This window comes from Aythya marila (assembly GCF_965140915.1).
Source record: "Aythya marila genome assembly, chromosome: 13".
Classification (NCBI taxonomy): domain Eukaryota; kingdom Metazoa; phylum Chordata; class Aves; order Anseriformes; family Anatidae; genus Aythya; species Aythya marila.
Window position 1 is genome coordinate 19,819,148 of NC_139054.1, and position 22,663 is coordinate 19,841,810.

General features: G+C 37.9%; 1 protein-coding gene across 1 annotated transcript in view; it reads left to right on the forward strand.

The window, feature by feature from the left end:
- The window catches only part of TENM1 (teneurin transmembrane protein 1), a 328,347-nt gene that overhangs the window by 178,038 nt on the left and 127,646 nt on the right, over positions 1 to 22,663 (forward strand). The window contains exons 5-8 of the mRNA XM_082770995.1: positions 800 to 1,038; positions 11,965 to 12,117; positions 17,922 to 18,121; positions 19,575 to 19,785. Coding sequence (XP_082627121.1) covers positions 800 to 1,038; positions 11,965 to 12,117; positions 17,922 to 18,121; positions 19,575 to 19,785 — 803 coding nt within the window. The remainder of the gene's footprint in view (positions 1 to 799; positions 1,039 to 11,964; positions 12,118 to 17,921; positions 18,122 to 19,574; positions 19,786 to 22,663) is intronic.

The window sequence follows — 22,663 nt, forward strand, 5'->3', positions numbered from 1 at the left end:
ATTGTTTAAAGTTAAATATTTTTCCCTAATCCTCTTGGGGAGCACTTGTCAGTCCTAAAAACCATCCATCTTCCTCCAGTTAACTATTCTGTGTTTCTGCACCAGTGCCTGTACTGCAAGGCACGTTCTGTGCCTTATTTTTGTGCTAATGGAGATGTTCGCTATTTTTTCTTGAAGTCAATCAGTTTTCCAGCCCATGCTGAAATAGCTCCCCAAATGAATTCTTTCTTAGTATGATGAGAGTCACCGTAGTAAACAAAAATATTTGAAGAAAAACTGTTCGCAAAATAGCTCAATTAAGAATACTGAAGAAATTGTACTTGCCTATACAGTAACTAAAATCCTTCAAATTTAGCTTTAATTTTCTAGTAAGTAATCTCTTTTTTTGTGTGTGTCCTCCTGGTGAGACGAACACCCCTGGCTGTGTTTGTGGGCAGAGTGAGTGCTGCTGGCCAAAGTCTCCCCATTGCTCACAGCCCTGATGAGGTGCACAGGGCTGCGGGTCCTGGAGGAGCCCTGGGCATGGCGCTGCCAAAAGCCCCATCCTCCATGCTGCTTGGACATCCTGTAAGGGATGTTAAGATGTGTTTGTGTTGTTTCACTGAAAAGTTACTGGAAACCTTGCAGTGGTTAAAAAGTTACACTTCTAGGACAGAAGATGTTCAAATATACCTTTTCCTGTCTTTTATATTTTCCATACGCTGCATGCAATATTTATTGTGCAATGCTTAATAGTTCCTTTCACTTCTTACAGTGCAAACTGGTTTTTACAATGTGGTTCTTTGTCTTCTTTTTGTAGGCATTTCCTATTTAAACATGGATCGGGGTCTTCAGCTATCTTCAGTGCAGCCAGTCAGAACTATCCTTTAACATCCAATACTGTTTACTCTCCACCTCCTAGGCCTCTTCCTAGAAGTACCTTTTCTAGACCTGCCTTCACTTTTAACAAACCTTACAGGTGTTGCAACTGGAAGTGCACTGCTTTGAGTGCTACTGCCATTACAGTTACGCTGGCGTTGTTGCTAGCCTATGTTATCGGTAAGCCTCTGTTTCTTTTCTATGCTGAATTATTCGTTACCTTTTCTGCTCTGTTGTCATGCTTGCTTTTACACTAACACACGTTGTGATTTACCAGTGGTGTTTGGCAGTGGGTCCTTTGTAAATTCTGGCAAGTAAAATGCTATGTTGGCCAGAGGTTGAATACAATGTGGAGCTCTCATTAACTTTCTACTGCGTTAACCTCACTACTGTCTACTAGAGAAAGAAATATTATTCAAGATGACATGTTTATACTAGCAGAGGATTCCTACTGATTTTAATTGCTGTGGTATTTTTCTTAAATTAAACATCTGATTTTCATATCAAGGCTTACAACATTGTTGCTCTTATATAATTATGCTGAAAAAATATCGGTAACTCTAAGTTGTCTTTTGCTGGGCTACCTTATTTCATTTCTTCAATCTGGTCACACTTTAAATCTTTCCTGTTTTCCCTTTAATATGTATTTCATTGGATAGACTTGCAACTAGCTCTGAAATTAAGGCACTTTAAGCCACATTTTCTATGATATATTTTGCTGTCCCTATATTGAATTTATGTTTTAGAAAAATGTTACATAAATTGAAGTGCACTAACTTAATTTCAAGCTCATTTTTGGTAAGTAAATTTGCAGTTTTGTTATCACAATAGGTTGCCAGCATTTATCACAATAGCTAGAAACTCCTTCCTTTTCTTTTTTTTGGTAGATATATTGAAGGTGGGCTTGGAGTCACTGTGATTAAAACTGTATGTGGAAGAGCAAATCTTTTTGACTTACTATATGGGATTTTGGCTGAACATTAATTGTTGCACATTTTCTATATGAATTGAAAATATTATGGAACATTAATTTTGTTGAATCTTAGAGTGTGACTGTGGCTTCTGTATACATGAAAGTCTAATGACTTTTTGCTAATGTGATGCATTTTTTCACACACACGCTGTTGATTTAGTTGCCAATTTTCATATGAGCAGGAGCCAGAGTATCTCTCCAACATCTTATAACTTGGGTAGGAATAACTCTGAGCTTGCATGGAAGGTCATACTCGGTAAAACTAGTATAGAGATACTGAGATATACCTCCAAACAGAAAAGCAACCATTGGTTTTCTGTATTCCCTGAATAAACATCTTTATGATTAAAATTATGAAAATTCCAGTCACTTATATTTTCCAGTGTACTTTTTGTCCCGTAGTGACAAAGTTCTTGTTATTCTCAGTGAGATGCTCATCAGAAGTTGTTTTTTTTCCTGACATCGTGATCTAATGCAGATGGGAAAGCAGATTTGATGAAAGCAGATCTGGTGTATCATTATTTGATAGCACCTAAGGATCTAGTAAGCTACATTAATTGCAGATTTACATAACAGCTGGTGAGCATATGCCCTCAGTTAGGACTGGCTGTATAATTTTTGCAGCCTCATCTGTTTGCTACATATATATCCCACCCACACCATTTCAATTTTATCTGGATGAAGCATTGCCTGCTTAGATTTCAGTCTGCCACTGAAAAAATTCTAACTTTTTGAGATGTTCTGCTGTATGTCATCAGCCTGAGAAAGCTGCAAGTGCTCCATATCACTAATTTAAAAAGCTCTGTATGAACTTCTTGTAGACACATCTGTATTTCTCTTAACTTGGTAACATAAAGGTATAACACGTGTTTTCTTGATTTAGGCAGAACTAGGTAAAATTAATGTACTTTTGAATTTTAAAAATTATTGGTAGTTCTAGTGTTTCAGGTTTTTTAATAGCACAATCTATATCTCGGAACCAGAAATTCTAATTTAAAAGATTTTCTAAGATGCAGCTATTTGCCCTTATTTGCCCCAGAAATTATTCAGTTTACTAAGTTTTTCTGCAAATGCATGTATTAGCTAGCTTCTCGCAAATTAACTATCTGCTGTCCATTTCTGATTGGTGAAATACTTAATTGTGTTCATGGTCCATTCCTATGTCAGGTACCTTAATTCTTTCAGTTTTGTTAGGTATGAAGAACAGCATATAAACTATTTTCTAAGTTTGGTCTCTCTTTATGGTTTCGTATTTTGTATATTTTTCCATGTCCAGAATTTAAATGTGGATGTTTGAAATGGGAGTAACTGAATATACGAAATCAAACTGTATGTAATACTGAGGTTAAAATTCACTCCAGCAATTACTTTGCTCACCATGGGTCTGACCCCTCATGGGTCTGGGTCTGACCCCTCATTCCTCCCTCCAGGAGTGCTTCCTTAATGGCAAATGGAGTTAGGTCTGAGCAGTAATACAGACTTGGGTCTAAGTTGTAAAACAGAACTCATAATAATCCCAGGGGCAGAGTTACCTGCGATCAACTCCATCATTGTTACTGGAAGAATAAGGGAGAGATTGTAACGGCAGATTTGTTTTCAACATTATATTTTATGTTATAGCCTGCATTAAACAATAATGATCTGTGATTTTTGGCCAATTGAACATAGATCAAATTTAAGATTTTTCTTCCCCTTATCTGGTAACTTAAATGCATTTTCTAAAATGTCTTGCACTGCTGTTAGATGCAACAGATATTTCTACTGTCAAAAATAAATCCAGATCTTAGCCTCAAGTTAGACCATTCACAAAGTCCTGGAAATCCAGTCCTTATTCCAGATCAAAAATTTGCAAGTAGTCTTGTATTTGTGTTGAACTGAGACCTGCACCAAAGTGCTCCAAGCTATGATTTCTTTTCAGTCAAGAGGTGAAGTATCAAAATATTTTTTGTTCTTTTATTTTTTAGCCTTTCCCTATTATCAGCAAGACTCAGTAGAGAAGCTTTTACTTGAGAACACATACTTCTGTATTTTCTCTCCTTTGAAGTACTAGTCAGTTTAAAAAAAAAAAATCTGTTTCCATTTTTGCTCTATAATCAGCATGTTTATTATTTGCTACTTGCTGAAATGAATCTGACTACTACATGAACAGTAAGAAAATTATAGAACTTCACAAATGGTTGTATAACAGCTGATTTATTGAAAATCTGTAGTCATAATATTTAGTTTATCAAGTAAAACACATTTTCACTTCAGTAAGAGTAATTTCTGTGAATAGGTTTTAGAGTCATAGTAGTTACTACAAGAAATGCTCATTTTATAGTTCATATGCTTAGTCTCCTCACCATAAATGTCTTGAATTATCTTCTATTGAATAAAAGCATATATGCTTTTATATTTCTTTTACACTTTCATATATGTTGACAACTTTAATGCATTCATGCCAATCTGAGGCCCATTGCTCAACTTTTCTCACAAAGAGGTCAGTAAGTCAGGTGAGAGCTGTCCCAGCAGGACACTGATGCTGGGGCACGTCCTTGGTGTGTCCAAGCACTGTGGCAGCTTCACCTGTGGCTCCCAGAAGATCCATCCAGGGCTTTCTGAAGCCAGCAGAGCACTGGATTAAGGCAGAGTGAAATTGCCAGTGGAGTGAAAGACTGACTAGGGGAAACAAGTTATCTACTCATGCAATGGAAATGTGGAATGGGCAGAGTCTGCCTGCTAGCACTCGTTGTGTCTGGAGGGCATACAAGCTATGTGTGTTTTAAAGATTTATGCAAATCCGCAAATGAATGCTCATATTGGGGAAAAAATCTGACTACTATAGGGAAAATTATTGAAATACATAAGTATTTCATATTCATATTACATAAACTGCCTTAAAGGTTTTCTATTTTTGAGTGTAAAACAGAAGCAGATAAATTCTGGCTGTTTGTTGATATGTATTTTTCTGGCATGATGCGTTTCAAAGGACTGAGATGGATACATGTCCCTAGTCTAGGCTCAGATATATTTATGGAGATGACACCTTACAAAAGGGCAGTGTGGAAACGAAAAGTGGAATTTCTTTAACAGTACTGCAAACTACTTTTGAAATAGCGTTCAAATCTGGTAAGTAAAATGAGGACTAGCAAACTGTAAGCTATAGTCAAGTCTATAATGTAGATTCCTAATTATCCCACAAAATATGAGACCATATCTGTTTGATCCAATGCAGTCAATACTTCTGTCTCTCTGTTCATCTATTGGTCTGTGTTAATATAAACAGTATAAAATAGTTTACCGTTGTGTACTAAATATTCTCTTTTCTTTAATCTCATTGTAATAAAAGCCTAGGAAGGTATCAATAATTAAAGAAGAAATTCAACCAACATTTAAGAGTTTACAAGGCAAATACAGGAGATAAAATAAGAAATACAATATTTTTCTGCAGTTTTCATACCATGACATTTTCTTTAAAAAAAAAAAAAACAAAACAACATGATGTTTGATGATATGACTGCTCATCTAGTCAGTCATTTTTTGCTCATTATTAAGTAGGATTTTTCTCCATGATAGCTTCCCTTTTTATCAGCTGCTGATTTGGGCTTGCAAATCACTGGTCGTATTGATTATAGGTGCTGAACTCCCATGGTTCTTATTGATTTCAGCGGGAGATGCAAATGTTCTGTGCCTCTGAAAATCGGATGACATGTTCTTAGGTGTAACCATGCCTGACTATGAAATGACTATTTTATACACACATGAGTTCTCAAGTACAAAAATTAAGTTGTCCCTATTCTTTGTGGTATTATCTCTATTTCTGGGTATGCACTGGAGATGGGTGTTGGGTCTTAAATTATATTCATACAGAGGGTAAAGAAATTATAACCTCACTGCTGTTTGCCATTGTGACCTACCATTTCTTGAAGTGTCCAAGGCAGAAGAGTGATGGCTTCAGCACTGGGAAAGGCTAGGCCAAACTTAGGGGGTGTATATATCTCACAGCATAGATTTATAATATCAGTTACATAGCTTTAAAAGGCTGAAGGGGTTAATATGCTGATTTCACACTGAAGAGTATCATGTTATGGTACACATTGCTAAATGGTTCAGGCCTAAGTAAAAGCTATGACAGAGATGTGCAACTCTTTGTAACACTGCTGAGCTCATCACTGAGATTGCTGTCGGTGAGACAAGTCCATCAGGGTTTCACAGCTGGAAACAATGGCCTCTGTTCTCTGGGAGCCTGGGTCCCTTTGATGAGCTCGATATTGTCACAGGTCTTTAAGTACGCTGAGGAGGAAGTCTGACAGCATTGTACTGTTGTCTGAGATTAGGTTTTGTTTGTTCCTAAGGCTAACGGATGGCTTAGTAATGAAAAGTGAAACCAGGCTGGTCATTATATGTCTGAGTAGGAGGACTGCAGAAGTGGGGGGTGGTTATTTTTGCTCTCAGGTATAAAAATATGTTGTGTGTAAAGAGAAGACTGCTTGAGATAGAGGAGATAGCTTGAGCTGAGACAGGTATAGCAACTATGTGGAAAAATCCTTACCTTATGAAAGGATATGTAGATGATCCAGAATAATGTAGTGCCTCAACACAAATAAAAAAATAAAAATAAAACAAGGTTTCTTATGCTGAATTAAATGTTAACAGTCTCAAATTTTCAGATTTGCTTAGAGCAGAATGATGCTAGCATTTTATTTACAAAATGAACTTGCAAGAGAACTCCCCTTTTGTAGGTCAAGATCAGAACCTCAATTCTGACTCTTAGTTGTATTCACGTATTTTTATACCTATCCACCTTTATAGTGCCAAGCTGCAACTGAAGAACTTTATGCACCATGGGCTTCATGCCATTTATAAGTTGAACCTGCTAGCAGCTAGAGAAAATAAATATTTCTCTGGCACTTCATCAGAGCAGGTGCAGAAAGAGTAGTCAGCTGCTGAGATAGTTTGTACTACAGCTCTTCTGTGGGGTAGGCTTCAGGGGGATGATCTACTGAGATTTTCCAAAATAACTTGAAACAGCACAGAAAGCTAAAACAGAAGTCTTTCGTAGAGGTCAGCAATTTGGAGAGAGTTCACATTTGTAGGATTTTTGTCCTCTGAAGTTTGTCTTGGGGGTTAATAAGTACTTACTGCACAGGACTTTTCTAACATCTCCTCACTATTGAGAGTCTGTTTTGCACTGGAGCCAAGCCTCTTCCTCATATTCTGCCAAACGTGTAGCACAGGAGTTGACAAGCTGTCCTTACACAGAAGGTAGATAAGAATAAATTAAATTAGATCATTGGCTTAGTAGCAGATGGTGGGTTAATCCAGTTTACAAAGTGAGTTCTGAAGAAAAAGAAATGCTTATAAATTTGTGAATATTTACTTGAGTATGTGGTGGAGTTGCAGGGACTGAGTTACTTTATCTGGAAGCGTCATTTGTTTTATTTAGATGATGAACAAAATAAGCAACGTGCTCATTTACTTCAGAGATAAAGCCCCAAGTTTTGGTTCCAAACAGAGCCCAAGTGGTTCCAATTACAGCAGCAACATGAATTAACCAGAAACTGCCCCTGGACAGACAAAATCCCTTAGACAGCATAAAGCCATATTAGCCTTTCTTGTCTTTGTTCTATGAAGGAAAATTATAGGTAGGGTGGAAGATACAGGTCTTTAATTTATATTCTTCTGCAAGAGACCTGTTTTATACCTAATAATTACTTTTTACCTAAGAAGCATAATACATTAGCCAAGAAAAGCTCTGTACTGCAGGTAGAGTCTTCTGTATTTGAGATCGGCCATTTCAAGCTGCCCTGAGCAGCTCCCCCTTGCAGCTGGCTGACTGAGGGAGAAGCTTAGTTTCATCCTGTTCATGTGGTATCCTCCATTGTCTTTAGCTCCACTGAATACAGACTCTTCCACATTTAGCATCTAGACTAACATTCATAAAGCATGCAGTAAACAAAAAAGTGTATGTCCAGTCTTATGTTACAATTTCATCTGAAACCTTGAATTAAACAGGACTATCCAATAAAACACAGGTAAGGTGGCATCCATTGTATAAGCTCTATCTCCAAATATTATGTAAAGAGGGTCAGATTTTGCCTTCAGATATATTTGCCTGCCTCCAAATCACCTCAGTTAGTGCAGTGTATAACTCTGCTTGTGGCAGAATGCAACTCATAAATACCAAAGGGATCAAGTCACGGCAGAGGGGTGAATATGCTGGAGGTTCAAGCAACCAGGAAAGAATATCTTTTCAGATGAGATTTGCAGTAAGATGGAAGAATCAAGGAAACAGAAGTCAAGTGGGATGTTCAAGAATGCCAGGTAAAGTGTGGTCACTACAAGCAGTGACAGTGTCGGCACTCAAGTTTCCAGACGAGAGGCTTGTGTTAGGTCCGGATGAGGGGACATTATAGTTTGATTCTTCTGGTGACTCACTGAAGCCCTTCCTAGCTTTAAGTAGGAAATTTGTAGTTGTGAAGCATACTGATGCTGCCAACAAGCTGGTTAAACTTACCTCCTTAACTTAAACTTACCTCCACTTACCTCCTAGTCTTTGGTTTTGCTTGAAACTGTAGCAGTTCACCAGTGGTTTTAGGCACCCCACCAGCAGCTGAGGTATTTTAGGTGATGCACAACACAGTGTATCTGATGCTAGGATTTTTCTGGAATGCCAGGTAGCCACAGTCAAAGCAATTGTTGCTTTTTCTGTAGTATCAGTATCTTCATCATACCTTGAGGGCTGTTTTTGGTTTTTATGGGAGACTGAGCTGCATCTAGTAACACATCTTTAGTTGTAAAGATGGATTTTGATGTTCTTAGCAACCAACCCTCAAAAACACTGTGGTTATATTCTATTTATATAAACATCAGTCCAGAAGACTCAACTTTGAAGAAAGGAGTGATACCTCGATCAGAAACCAAATCTCAGACTGAGGTCTGGTGTCATCTTCTAATTGGTCTAGGGAGTAGGGTCTTGTACCTGTGTGCTACACATGGGAACTAGAGCTAAGCATCTTACAGATGGATTTATGCTGTGGTAAATAATGCGGTGGCCCACTGTTCAATTCCACAGCTCTATCTGTGCCCCTTTGTGTGAAGGGAGAACAGCAAAGCCAGAAATGTACTAGAAAAATCAGAAAGAATGACTCAAAAGAAATCTTTTGAGGTTTTAATGGAATTCAGTACATGCCTACTTACTTCTTAACAGATTTGGGGGAGAGGGAGAGAGATTTGAAAATTTTATTTAATCTTATTTGGAGAACTATTTATATATTTAAAATATGATGTATGTATGTATGTTGTAGGAAACAGAGGCTTTATATAAGTAATATTTACCTTACATAAAATAAAAGTATCACAGAAAAAGAAGAGGCAAGCTAAGGCCTCTGTGTCTGCTAAATAAAAATGTATCACTCCCTGTAGTTAACTTCTGAAAAAGGTAATTCTAAGAATTAATGGCTTTACGGTGGTACCTGGTCTTTTTACTGCTAGAGTGATACTTGGATCCAAAGGTAATTTGTCAAGAGCTACAGTCTGCATACATACCAATATGATAGCTAATGTAATGAAAGTCAGATTTATTTTAACGTTGCAAGATGACCAGGTTTCTGCAGTGGTAGTAGTCATTTAGTTTAATTCAGGTAGATCTTACTTTCACAGCCATGTGCTGTGTTGTTCAAATACTCGGTCTTGAACATAATTTAATGTGAATCCGGACTACCAATATCACATGTAATCTCCCGCAGACTGGAAGTCAAGAGTACAAGGCTGGCAGAGACCACCATCTCCGCAATGTAGTTGGTGTTTCTTGGGGAGAAAACAGTCTGTCAAACATGCATACAAACAGCTTTGCTAGCTTGCCAAGCTTTGGCACAAGCTATAAAAACAAAACCACTTCCCCTGCCTGAAGGGAAGGAAAAGCTCTTCGAATTGGTACGAATGGATGACAAAATGCATAGTGTATGTAATCTGGAAAAGACATACAGTAAGGAAAAATGTGCATTACATATTCAATCCTTGCTTCAGTGATGTACCCTCTGCAGCACATGCAAATACTGTTTTAGGAAATGAATAATAGTGATAATGGAAATAACATAAGTAAGCAGCTAGACTATGCTCATGATTGTATAACCACTAAAAGCTTATTTATGTTATGTTTTGCACCTGGTGTTGATCTGTTTCAAGAGCTCATATAATTATTTGCATTAGTATAAAGAAACGTACACTCATTAGTTATCAGTCCCATTGCACTTTGTTCCTTTCTGTTGTTATTAACTCTTTAAATCATAATAATGCCCAGAATCTCAAGCCAGGAGCAAGAGCTGCCTGCTCTAGAGATGTCAAGGCATACAGATTTTTTTTGTACCTTCTGTAAGGAGAAGTAATCTGTCTTGCATTAATAAGCTTGACTATCAGAGCTTAGGTCTTTGTGATTTGGCTGCAAGGCCGTTTTCAAATTATAAGCACAGTCCCTTGATGGTTTCAAGTCCATGGTTTCAAGTCCAACAATCCAACAAATGTCCAACTTGGGAAGTCTCCACTAGCACTGTAGTAACCCTCTAGCATCTTTTCTGGGGAGTGGGAATTTACAGCCCCGTGGTGCTTCCAGATCTGGTGCTGGGGTAGTGCTAAATAAAAATATAAATGTGGCACAAATTCTGACAGTGTCGCCTCACTAATGCAATCGAAATGCTGTAATTTGCTTGATTTGGATCATGTATCTATGCTGGGTGATCCAGGAGTGCACAGATCTGAAAATAATGATCGTAGATTGACAGCTTTGCATTCCTGTAGTAGTTTGGCAAGGCCTTGCAGAAACCCACTGAAGGCATGCTTTTTTGCATTATAGTTTAGTTTTTAAGTGTGTAAGCGAGACTTGGGAGCAAACATAAAAAATAGATAATGAACTCTAGGTTTCCTATTTATATCAAGTTTTTTTGTTTGTTTGTTTGTTTGTTTGTTTGTTTTCTTAAAATAGTACAAAGGAAAAGAATTTACTTTCTCAATGCAAGATCTCATTCTAGATCCCACTTCTCTTGAAGGTTCTTACTTCTCTGAGGTTCATACCCAATTCAGGAAGAGCAGATTAATTGCCTTTGAGGCTCCCACTGTGGGCAGATCCTACTCACTGCAAAATTCTGTGTGTGGCTAAAGAGTCTGTTACTCAATTTTTGCTCTTTTTGTGATGATTTCAGCTCCTCTGTGGGGAGTATCCTCAATCAATATTTTAGTGGGTCATCAGTCCTCCCTGCTGAGTTACTTCTTTGCTAAGGCAATGTCTTCCTTGGAAGAATAAGCCTTCCTCGAGAATGTCTAATTGTCTAGAATGACTGCAGTACTATCACAGTATGCTTAAAATAAGATCCTCTGTTTCTGTCTTTCTCCTACAAGGTTTCGATGCCTCAAATTACAAAGAACAGAAAGGCAAGCAGAAAAAGTGAATAGCTGTATAGCCAAAATAAATGTCGGCAGCCCCCATGTACAGAGATAAATTTGTAAAAAATTGATTTAATAGATTTCCCAATGTATACATAAATAAAAATTATATTTTCAATAACATGTTACAAACTAATTGCATATATTTTAGATCTGAAGCCAGGTGTTTTATTTTTGGTTTGTTTTTTTTTTTTTTAATCTGCAATGAAATTCTAGGGCAAATCTATGAAGTCAGTGTTTTTAGTAATGTTCAAACTGATCTAAATGATAACGTTTGGGAATGCAGAGGGCACAATTTCACTTAGAACTGGGTTAGAAAGGTGGAAATTTTACATGGTGGCTGTACTTTAATCCAACAAACTCTGAGCTCCGTGACAGCTGAAAATTGAGGGAGGTTGATGTAGCATTAGAATCTGTCACACAATATTTAAGGCAGTCAACTGTTATCCTTTTAATTGCAAGTATTTCCATTAATTGCTGTAGAAATTCATCACCATGACCTGGCTGAGCTCCAAAAGAAAGTGTGGAAACTAATTAAACATTGAGTTTTAAGGTAAAATAGTAAATTGCTCATTAGAATGCTTGAAATTCTGATTTATTGCTAACAGAACTAAATAGTACTTGACTTTGCAGAAACTGGGTCATAGCATTTTTCCTTAGTGTAACTGAAGGTGCTGTTGCTTAGACATCAATTAATTGGTCTTCATTTTTTGCAGCAGTACACTTGTTTGGTTTAACCTGGCAACTACAGCCTGTTGAAGGGCAGCTGTACGAAAATGGAGTTAGCAAAGGAAATAGAGGAACAGAGTCCGTGGATACTACTTACTCACCAATCGGAGGAAAAGTTTCTGATAAAACAGAAAAAAAAGGTATGTGTGAAGAAGCAGACAGACAAAGTAGGAATATTTAAACATTTCTACAGTTCAGATTCTGTATTTGCTAAAGTTTGGCAGTATTTCTATTTTCTCTAGGAAAAAAAAAAAAAAAAAAGAAAATAGGTATTAAAATCCCATATCCAGATTGTGTTATTTAGCAGAAGTCTCACTGAAATGAGCAACCAGCCCAAGCCATTAAGGAGGTAATGTTCAATAGCAAAATGACTGTGTTTCCTGTGTGAGAGAGGAGAGATCAGAGAGCTGCCTCTTGTCTTAAGACAGAAGAGATGAAAGCATATTTGCCATGTCCCCTCGTTGTGCTAAGGGCTTGTTGCTGTGCCTGTGTCTTGCAGACCAGAGTCACTCTTAGCAAAGTGAAAATCTTCGTGCTGACAAGTCAGAATATGCAGAAGGGCAGAAATCCTAATGCTTTTAAATGCATCCAGTTCTTGAAGGCGTAAGCTAAAATACAGCATCCTGTCACATCCTGCTATAACCAGTCATACTGAATCAGCTTGCAGGAACCATCTGGGGTTTCAGAAAATGTCTGAGCCAGTCTGGCAGTGGGGAAGAGCCCACAGCACCTCTCCCTGTAGCCCTGTGCCTGCTTCAGGAATCATCTCAGGAATGAGTAAAGCACCTCAGCTTACTGGTGGCAGGAAATGGCTTTGGTGAAATGGTGAATAGTTTTCTGCTGTTTTAGTTGATGAACCAGCTGTTCTGAAGTGGCAGAGACATGCCAGAGCTGGCAAAGGAAAGGAGTGGAGTGTGCAGCCAGCAGCGTGAAACAGAGCAGGGCTGCCAAGAGGACTCAAAATTCCTTTCTCTCAAGTCCCATTGTTCAATGCTGTTAACTCACCTACACCAATACTATCTAGAAGACTTTATACCTATTTCCCGTTGACCACCACATAACACCACGATGATTTTTGACCCTAAAAAGCAGATAGCCATCCCATTTCTTTTTATGATACTCAGAAAAAGTGGATAAATCAAATAGATTAGATCAGAGAAAGGTGAATGGGAATAAAACGTGAACTCTACTCTTCCAGCTGTTAGGAGAAAGGTAAAATTTTACTGAGTTCTGCAATGATGGGAGAGTTCCAGAGTTTTCAACTTTTGTATCAGAGCAGTGATGATTCTGTGTCTGCCAGGTAAGAGCTATGACTCTAAATATGAGACAAGGTGGGACATGGTTGTACCAGTCCCTCCAGAAGGAAAATTGCATCTCAGTCAATAGTCTTACAAATCAATGTGGCACAGCTGGATAGAGATCATATTAGATAAATGAGCAATAGAAATATATGTGAGGAGGCAATGATATTGTTATCCATTATTTCTTCTCTTAGAATGGATTGATAGTGAATTACAGTAAATGTTTTACACACTTTTGTATTTTTGTCCTGGTGCACCATGGAAAATGTCTAAGCTATCTCAAGTAGTTCTTCTAAGCTGCAGTAAATCATTTTGTCAATATATTACAGATTTAATAAAAGCTCATCCAAAGCATTTGGCTTCCAAAGGAGGCAGTACAGGAAAAACATCAAAAACATGATCCTAAAAATTAGTTTTTTGAGAACAGAGAAGAGCATATGTGAGTCAATAGAGAACTCAGTGTAGCAGGTAAAAACCTCCACCACCACCAACAACAGAAAAAAACAGTTCCCTCACCCCAAGCAATCCTAATGTCATGCGTAGCCACACGATTCCCCCAGAGCACTAAAGCAAGGAGAGCCGTGACACCAGAGCTCCTTCACTGAAGGCTTATCTAACAGTTTCAGAGATCAGTCTTAAATATAGCACGCCTGTTTTCTGACTTGTCATCTTCCACCTTCCGGGGTATGCTAATCCAGGGTATGCTAATAAGAATTATACACTTCAGAAAACACGAGAAAAGCAATGTGGACTTAGGACCAGGCATTGGTATGTGTATCATCTGGATCTGACTAACTTCTGCTGTCTCTCTCCCTCCCTCCCTTATTTCCTTGCTTCCTTCCCATTCCTTTTAATATACGTAAGTCATTCTTCCCTGTCCTGGTTTCAGTTAGAACAGAATTAATTTTCTTCCTAGTAGCTGGTGGAATGCTGTGTTTTGGCTTAGGATGAGAAGAGTGCTGATAACACCCCGATGTTTTAATTGTTGCAGAGCAGTGCTTATACCAAGCCAAGGACACCTCAGACTTTTGCTCTGTCCTGCCAACAGGCAGGCTGGGGGTGCAGTAAGAGCTGGGAGGGGACAGACCCAGGACAGGTGACCCAAACTAGCCAAAGGGGTATTCCATACCATCTGACGTCATGCTAAACAATATATAGGGGTGGCTAGCCGGGGGGAGGGGGCCGGACTGCTCGGGGTTAAGCTGGGCATCGGTCAGCGGGTGGTGAGCAATTGCATTGTGCATCACTTGTTTGTACACATTATTATTAGTAGTACTATTATCATCATTGTATTATTATTATTATTATTATTATTATTATTATTATTATTTTCTTGTCTTATTAAACTGTCTTTATCTCAACTCACGGGCTTCACTTTCCATTTCTCTCCCCCGTCCCAGAGAGGGAGGGGGGAGGGTGAGCGAACGGCTGCGTGGTGTTTAGCTGCCAGCCGGGTTAAACCACGACATTCCCCCTGTGTTTGTACCAAATATTCCATGTTAATGTGCTGGGAAGGAGGACTTAGAAATAGCCCTTCAGCAGCGTACCATGAAAAGTTGATACTTTGCCTATAAACTTGAAGCCTCTAATGTGATTTCACAGGGATACTGTCAGATATTATGACCTCCCATTTTCCCAACTCTATGCAGCAGCACGAGATACTTTGCCAGACTTTGAAAGCATATATTTTAACTAATCTTTTAATGGAAATCAAGTTTATAAACCAGCAAGTCAGATTTCTTTAAGAAGTCATTTTATGACACAGTGACCCATGGCTATGAGTTAACATTTTAATATGTAGCAATGTGATTAAAAACTCAGACGTCCTATTGATGCTGGTATTACCAGGGGAGTACACGGAGATTGATTGTTTCAGGATCAGTAATAATCAGCATATGGGTACTTCCTTGTGAAGATAATTGGCACCATGCTGTTCAGAGCTTTACTTTCTTGAAGCCAAAAGAAACCTGTGATTAGGAATCTATCTTCTGTTTTAGAACTGCAGAGAAAGTGTGCTTAGAAAGAATGGGGAGAAATTAATACCAGTTGATAAGACTGGGAGCTGTACTAGGAATTGAATGTAGGTAATTAAATAATACTTTGTCATAGGAAAAAAGTTGTAAGAAAGATGTTTTTAGAGCAAGTGCAGAAATTGTATTGCAGCACTGTAATTTTAAAAGCTTATCTATGACTTTTCTAAGAAAGAGTAAGAAAAATATATGAGATAGTCTGTGAATAGCATATCCTCAGATGACTTACCTGTATGGCCAAATACCTGCTTCATTCAATTAAGTAAAGAAACAGAGCTAAATTATTTTTTTCTATAAAGGAGTCACAATGGCTCACTGAATATGAAAGCATGTACTTCAGACACAGTGCTTACAGTCAGCTTTTCATGCTGTATGGTTGCCTGAAAAAAATAGTATTTGAAAGGTAGGGGTGCAGCGAGTACTACTTTCAGTAGATAATATGTGTTTTTTCATGTCAGCATTGTGAACAGCAGCATGCACTTCTTTCAGATATAATGAGATAATAGGAAATCTAAGTATATGTATGTTTTTTTTAAGATTACATGAAATTATTACTAAAACATTTTCATCCCAATGTAGAAAAACTTCTCACAGATACGTTGTTTTGAGCCTAGCAACAGTAACGTGCTATTCAGCATAATCTGATAACACCAATTAGTGAAAATACTTCCTCAAAGGACATGTATGCCACAACTAAAGTCCTGATGCTTGTTCTTTTCAAATAAGAACCAGGTCTTCTCACTTCAACAAACTCAAAATCAGTTAGTGCATTTTAAAGGACCTTGAACACAGACCAATAATTCCATTAACTTCCAAAATGATACCGTATCCTTGACTTTTTACTTATTGCTCTACCGTCTTGTAATTGAATCACATTAATTACCATGTGTCAATATCATCAAAAAGTTCCGTAGTGTTTTACTTAACCTGGGGTAATTGCTTGCAATGAATCATTAAGATTTAATATCTCTGGAGTACTGGAAATAGGGGGAAAGGTTTTTAAATTTATGTCAGCCAACAGGATCTGATGCATGTCATGGGGTGGGAGGGATCCACTTTCTTTGCCCAACTACATTAGAAGTTTAAATTTCTACTCAAAACTCCACATGGAGGACTTGATTCTCAAAGAAAATTGGACAAAAGTAGTCTCACCTTGAACATTGCTAAAGCAGGGATTTGGAAATAGTTAGTTTATGTACTAAGGTTCAAGGTGGCTTTTTAGAGTTCTGTGCTCTAAAAACGTATGCTTTTATGTGATAAGGTGTTAAAAGTCAGCTCCTGGTTCTTGCTGTAGCTTTGTTACTGGTGACACAAAGCAGCTGTAAAGCTGGAAGATCCAGTACCCTGAGAATTGCTCCGGCCTTCTAAACGAAATCTGTATTCATTAAGAATGCTAAGTACTCCCTACACTAGTTAAAGCCAATGAAGGATCCCACTGAGGATCTCTGTTATTATGTTTAGGAAAAATCTGGCCCTAGCTTTAATACTGCTGCAAAGGCAATTTATAAAATTTCCTGGGCATTAAGTTGCATTAGATATTTTTATGCATTATTGTGAAAGGTAAGGCTCCAGTCACTTTGATTGCTTCTCTTTATCCTTCACCACAACATTGGAATGAAATGACACATAAATGGCTATGGCTGCTGAATTCAATCTTCTTCTCTTGGTTCCTCCTCCTTTGTAGCATGCTCTCCTTCTTTTTTTCTAGTTGAGAGAAAGTTTGCATATGGGCTTGAGGGTTTTGCAGAACTTAGGGTGGAATTACCTCAGATGTTAGCAGGATTGGATCTGTGGCTTGCAGCATGTCAGGATGCTGATCACAGGCAGGCATTAAAATAGATAAAGATGGTGATACATGCCAGCAAAGCAAGCCAGCTCTGATTTAGTTTGGCAATGGCTTTTTTAGACGTTGCATTTCCCTTTCTATTTCAGCTTTCTCATAGGCATGGTTGAAGTTACATGCTGTAGATGTCTGCAGATGTATTGTTAGGCACTACAAAACGCTGCCAGTTTTCTCTTTAGATTGCCTCTCCCTATCCTTATGCCCTTGTTAGGCTTTTATGCAGAAAGTCCAAGCAAAAACAGATGTTCTTTATTTCTCTAGGACTATATTTTCATTGCCATAATACGAATGTTGGAAATGGTGATTAATAGAAATCCAGGCATGGACATGGGCTCTGACCTACCAGGTCTGATGGATTTTCTGTCTTCGCCGGTGTCCATTTGTGTAGCTTAAGCAATGCCCACTCAGCGGTGGCTGGGGCCCTGTGCCAGAGGAAGTTGTCCCGCTGTGCATTCTCTGCACTCGCAGTCGAATGGGGTTTGTTTCAACAGCTGATAGGTGTAGATGTAAAGCCTGTGGTTTCCACAGCAGCACCAATACATTTTTGCAGTCAAGAAAGCATTCCAAGATTGCCGGGGGGAAAAAAAACTCTGTGACGTCTATTTTGGTAAATATTGCACGCCACCTGTATTTTTCAATTAGTTGAATAAAAAAATACAATGATTTTGGTGAAATCTCCTCAGTTTAGAGGCTATTCATTATACATGACCCAGTATCTTTGCCAACTGTGAATATGCAACTGATTGTTTCCTTTGTTTCTGGACAATTAGTGTTTCAGAAAGGACGGACCATAGACACAGGAGAAGTTGAGATCGGAGCACAAGTTATGCAAATGATCCCACCCGGTTTATTCTGGCGCTTTCAGATCACCATACATCACCCCATGTACCTGAAATTCAACATTTCACTGGCGAAGGATTCTCTGCTGGGAATTTATGGCAGAAGAAACATTCCACCTACTCACACTCAGGTAATTAGTAATAATGCTAATTACATCATGCTTTACAGTTTCAAACAGCAGTGGCTGCTAATGTTCACAATACACTTTTAAAGCAGGGAGGAAGGAAGGAACTGGCTGTAACCACAGAAAGCAGTCTGTTTATCCCATTCTTATACTGAAGTCTAGCTACACCCCCAAACCATGCCCTCCCCAATGGAGAGGCAGTGTTGTACCAGCAAGATCAGCCATTCTGCCCACTGCCACATGGCTGTGGGAGGCAGGACTGCTGCACGCTGTTTTTTGGGGGGCAGTGGGGTGAAATACTAGATCATTTGAAAATTCTTTAGTCTTTCTAGGACTTCATCAAAACAACCAGACTACAGCAGTCAGTATAAAGAGATAATAGGAAAAAAAACTGTTAGTTTCTGATACAAAGATCATTTCAGACCATTTACTGATGGGGATATTGCAGGAGAAAACCTAGCTAGGCATTAAGAATATGCAGTATTGCTGGTTACATTCAACCTTTTTTTTTTTTTTTTTTTTTTGCTTGCTGTGTTTGGCATATGAAGCTATCATTTCAATGGATTAAAATGCTGTCTTATAGCAGGATCACAGCATAACATATGTGATAAACTTGTATACAGAATCGTGGAAAGATTGTTTAGAAGGGACCTGTGGAGGTCATCTAGTCTAATCTCAACAATGATTTACTGAAGGTTTGATCTTAGAAATAAGTGATTCTAGCCGTCGTTGGCTTTGACTGGGTCTTCAGTCAAGCTGAACTTGAACTTTACTGAAAATCAGTCTGGAGAATGCCAGGGGGAAAAAAATGAAAAGAAAAAAAAAAAAAGAGAGAGAGAAATATGTACATTTCTTTTAGAAAAGTTTACATCTTTTCTGATGCTTTCAAATTAACTGTTCTTGAAGTTGTTGGCATCAGCTTGATTAGGTATTACTAGTTTCCGTGTCACAAAGTAGCCACTTAATCGCATTAATAAAATTAAATATAAATAAAAGACGTAAGAAGGTTTTGATATGTGATAGTGATACTAAGGAACAAGCACTGAAAATTCTGGTATGAAACAATAGCTTATTTAATCTGGTTTTGTCATTTGAGATGAGTCACTGCATAAAGCAAGGCACTAGAGCTTGGAAATTTTGGAATTATTCCCATTAAAGAGATATAACGTTGAAGTACCCCTGCTGCATTTAGTGAAGCAAGCCTGAATTTACCCTGCCATAGCAAAAAGCAAGTTTTGATGCCAAATTTCTGACCTACCATAATGCTTTCTATATGGAATAAAGAACTGAAGCTACATGGACTAGGTTATATGCAACTGCGGTCCATGTTGATGCATTCTTAGTCAGACAGGCAATTCCTCTCAAGATTTCAGCTGCTTTTTGCTGTTTGAATGAGACATGCAGAGTAGAGTCCATAAAAATTTACTAGGTGGTTAATTGTTGCTCATTATTATTTCAGTTTGATTTTGTAAAATTGATGGATGGAAAGCAGTTAATTAAACAGGAACCAAAAAACTCAGAGGAGCCACAGCAAGCTCCCAGGAATCTGATCTTAACTTCACTGCAAGAGACGGGCTTCATCGAGTACATGGATCAAGGAGCTTGGCATATGGCATTTTACAACGATGGAAAGAAAATGGAGCAAGTGTTCGTACTAACCACAGCGATTGGTAAGAACCATTACAGTAAAACTGTTATTCTGATTACTGCATTGGAAAGCTGCATTTGGAAAGATATTATCGATGTTGATTACAGTGTCTCTTAAATATTCTCTTAAATATTTTTTATTTCAGTTTAGTTTAATTAACCTCAGTGGAATAACTTCATGTTTATGCCAATATTAGGCAAATAGCAACATTCATATATTAAAGATGGGTGTTAGCAAATTAATTAGGTGTGAAGTTGTCATGTGTTTTAAAATCTTTATGTGATAGTTTAAATGCCTGAGTAATTTCTGGTGTTATTTCGCTCAAAACAAAAGAGAATATGTCTGCCCTCTCTATTTACACAGGAACCATAAATCCTACAAAAATTAACCATGCTTTTGGTTCATATTTCAGTATTTTAATCAGTTAGAAAATCTAAAAGGGTGCTTTTGTGGGTTTGGTTGTTGTTGTTTGATGGGTATTTGCTGTTATTTTATAAACTTGTTCAACTGCACCATTCTGTTTGGAACTCAGAAGGCAAATACAGGGGACGCTGCTCTGGTGGGATATCAATTCCCTTTTGCCTCATTAATAAATAAAACTGGACAAATGTTTGCAACTCTAGGTATTGTTGCAGAGAAGTGCTCACGCATAGGGTTTGTTTGGAATTTCATTTCAGGTGTTCTATTTATGACAGTCTTGGTTTGCTGCAAGACTTTAACCACTTTGCCCTTTAGTTAACCTGTTCTGCCATATGTTTAGCAAGATGTCTTTACTAGTAATGGACATGCCATCTGCTCTTGAGAACAATTGAATGCTATTTTTACTTGGTGGTAAAACACCTTGCAGAGCAGGACAGTGATTCAAATACCAACATTGGTGCAAGATTTGCAGGAAAAATATTTTAAAATGAGATAGAATTGCAATTAGAATATTTTGTTTAAAAGTTCATATTTGCTTTGTGTAGAAAAGTAAATCTTTTACAAGTGGGAGAAATACCATTATTCATCATCATGTGAGAAAATAATATTCAAGCAATTTATGGAGCATCTTCACAGATGTTCTATGAGGAGCATAAAACCTGGCCAAACTCCAGTCCAGATCAGAATCCAAAGATCTGCCCCCTTGTTTGTTTCTACTGTAACAGCAGATTTTTTTTCTACAATAGCAATATTTATACAAGGAAGTATAAACAGTATTTCATCATTAAGTAGCACACCATCTTAAATATATATATATATAAATGCAATTGAATGTTTCAGTTAGGTTCCTGTTAAATTTGGTGAAGAAGAAGGTGTTTATCCCTACTCTGGCCAATACAGAACAAGCAGAACAAGCTGGGTCTTACAGGGGGAAGCAGTGAGGGCCACAGGGCAGGCAGGAATCCTTATGTTTAATTTGAGAAATGTCCATGAGAAGACATATTGAGCAAAAAGAGGTTTCATACAGCAACAATCTACTGCTGGTGGATTTGAAAATACTGCTAGCTATTGTGTTTTCATGGTCTGTATATTTTCTTATACTTTTCTTTGCATAATCATTCTTGTTTTTATCTTGGGGGGGGGAACACTACAAAAATTTAAAAACAAAAACTAAATCATTTTCTGATCCTTGAGCAATGCTCCTTACCCCAGACTTTGGGGTGTGTCTAGGGCTGGAGTTGTATTTTATTTCCCTGCTGACAAAGGAATCAACCAGGAACACAGACTGAAGTAGTCAGCATATAGCAAAAGCTTGCATGCCTCTGCTGTATGTCGGTGTGGGCTGTGTGATGAGCACCTCTTAGGTAGTCCATTCAGTTGCTGGATGTCAGTGGCATACTAGTTTGATTTTGCTGACCTGTTAACTAAACTTCTGATCACATTTTCCCTGTTGGGGGGTTATTTGCCTGCAAAATCTAACATATCTAGAGTATTTTCATAGCCTGAATAAAGGCTGGCCCAAACTGGACATTGCATCCAGGGGAATTGTTCAAACCATTAATTCTCCATTTCAAGTCAGTGTAGGGATCATTTATCATGTGATTCTAGAAAACTGAGAAGACAGGCAAGTGTACACATAGAACAAGAGAAGAGCTGATAAGGAACAGTAATATGTGAAAGTTAATAATGAGCAGCATATCTGTGAAAAAACTTACTTCTGGAAAAAAAAAAAAAAAAAAAAAAAAAAAAAGATTATTTGACCTTGAAACAAACATCCACATCTAGGTTGTAAATATCTGATGAACAGATACATATCAAATGCCTGTTCTTTGGTATAAACTGATAGTCTGAAAGGAAATGAATGTTTTTAAGTATCAGTAGAGGTTTTCAAGAGGAACCGATCCTTATCTGTCCAAGTGCCCATAAATAAGATTAAAATAAACTTACTTCAGTTATTCATATTAGTTGTAGGATAAGCTTATAATCCATCCTTTGATAAGTTTGAGTTTAAAAGTATATCAGATTTGATTAGATTAAATAGTCCGGTGGTATGCACTTCCCCGAGAAAAGTTTTTCCTCACAAATCACTTGCCAAGGACAAGGATCTGGGTTTTCTTTTTTCCTCCAAAATTTTTATATTGTGAAAAATGAGCTGTTTCCCATCTTCAGATAGGCAAAGGTACTTGTACATGCCTATTTGTGCTTATGCCCATAAAATAGGCTGCTCAGTTCCCACTGCTCTTCAGCCCTGATCCCACCCTGCAAAGAACCTGCTGGTGCTGTGGCATCTTCAGTCCTAGTGCTGCCATGGCACTGACCTACTCTGCATGGGAGCATTTGAATCAGTGAATCCACCGAATTCCTGAAGGAATTACACATGTAGATTTAGAACAGCTAACAAATATACAGACATGAGCCGGCCCTGCAACATGTAAGGTTAAGCGGTTTACTATCCAAAGCTGTATGATGAAACATGCATA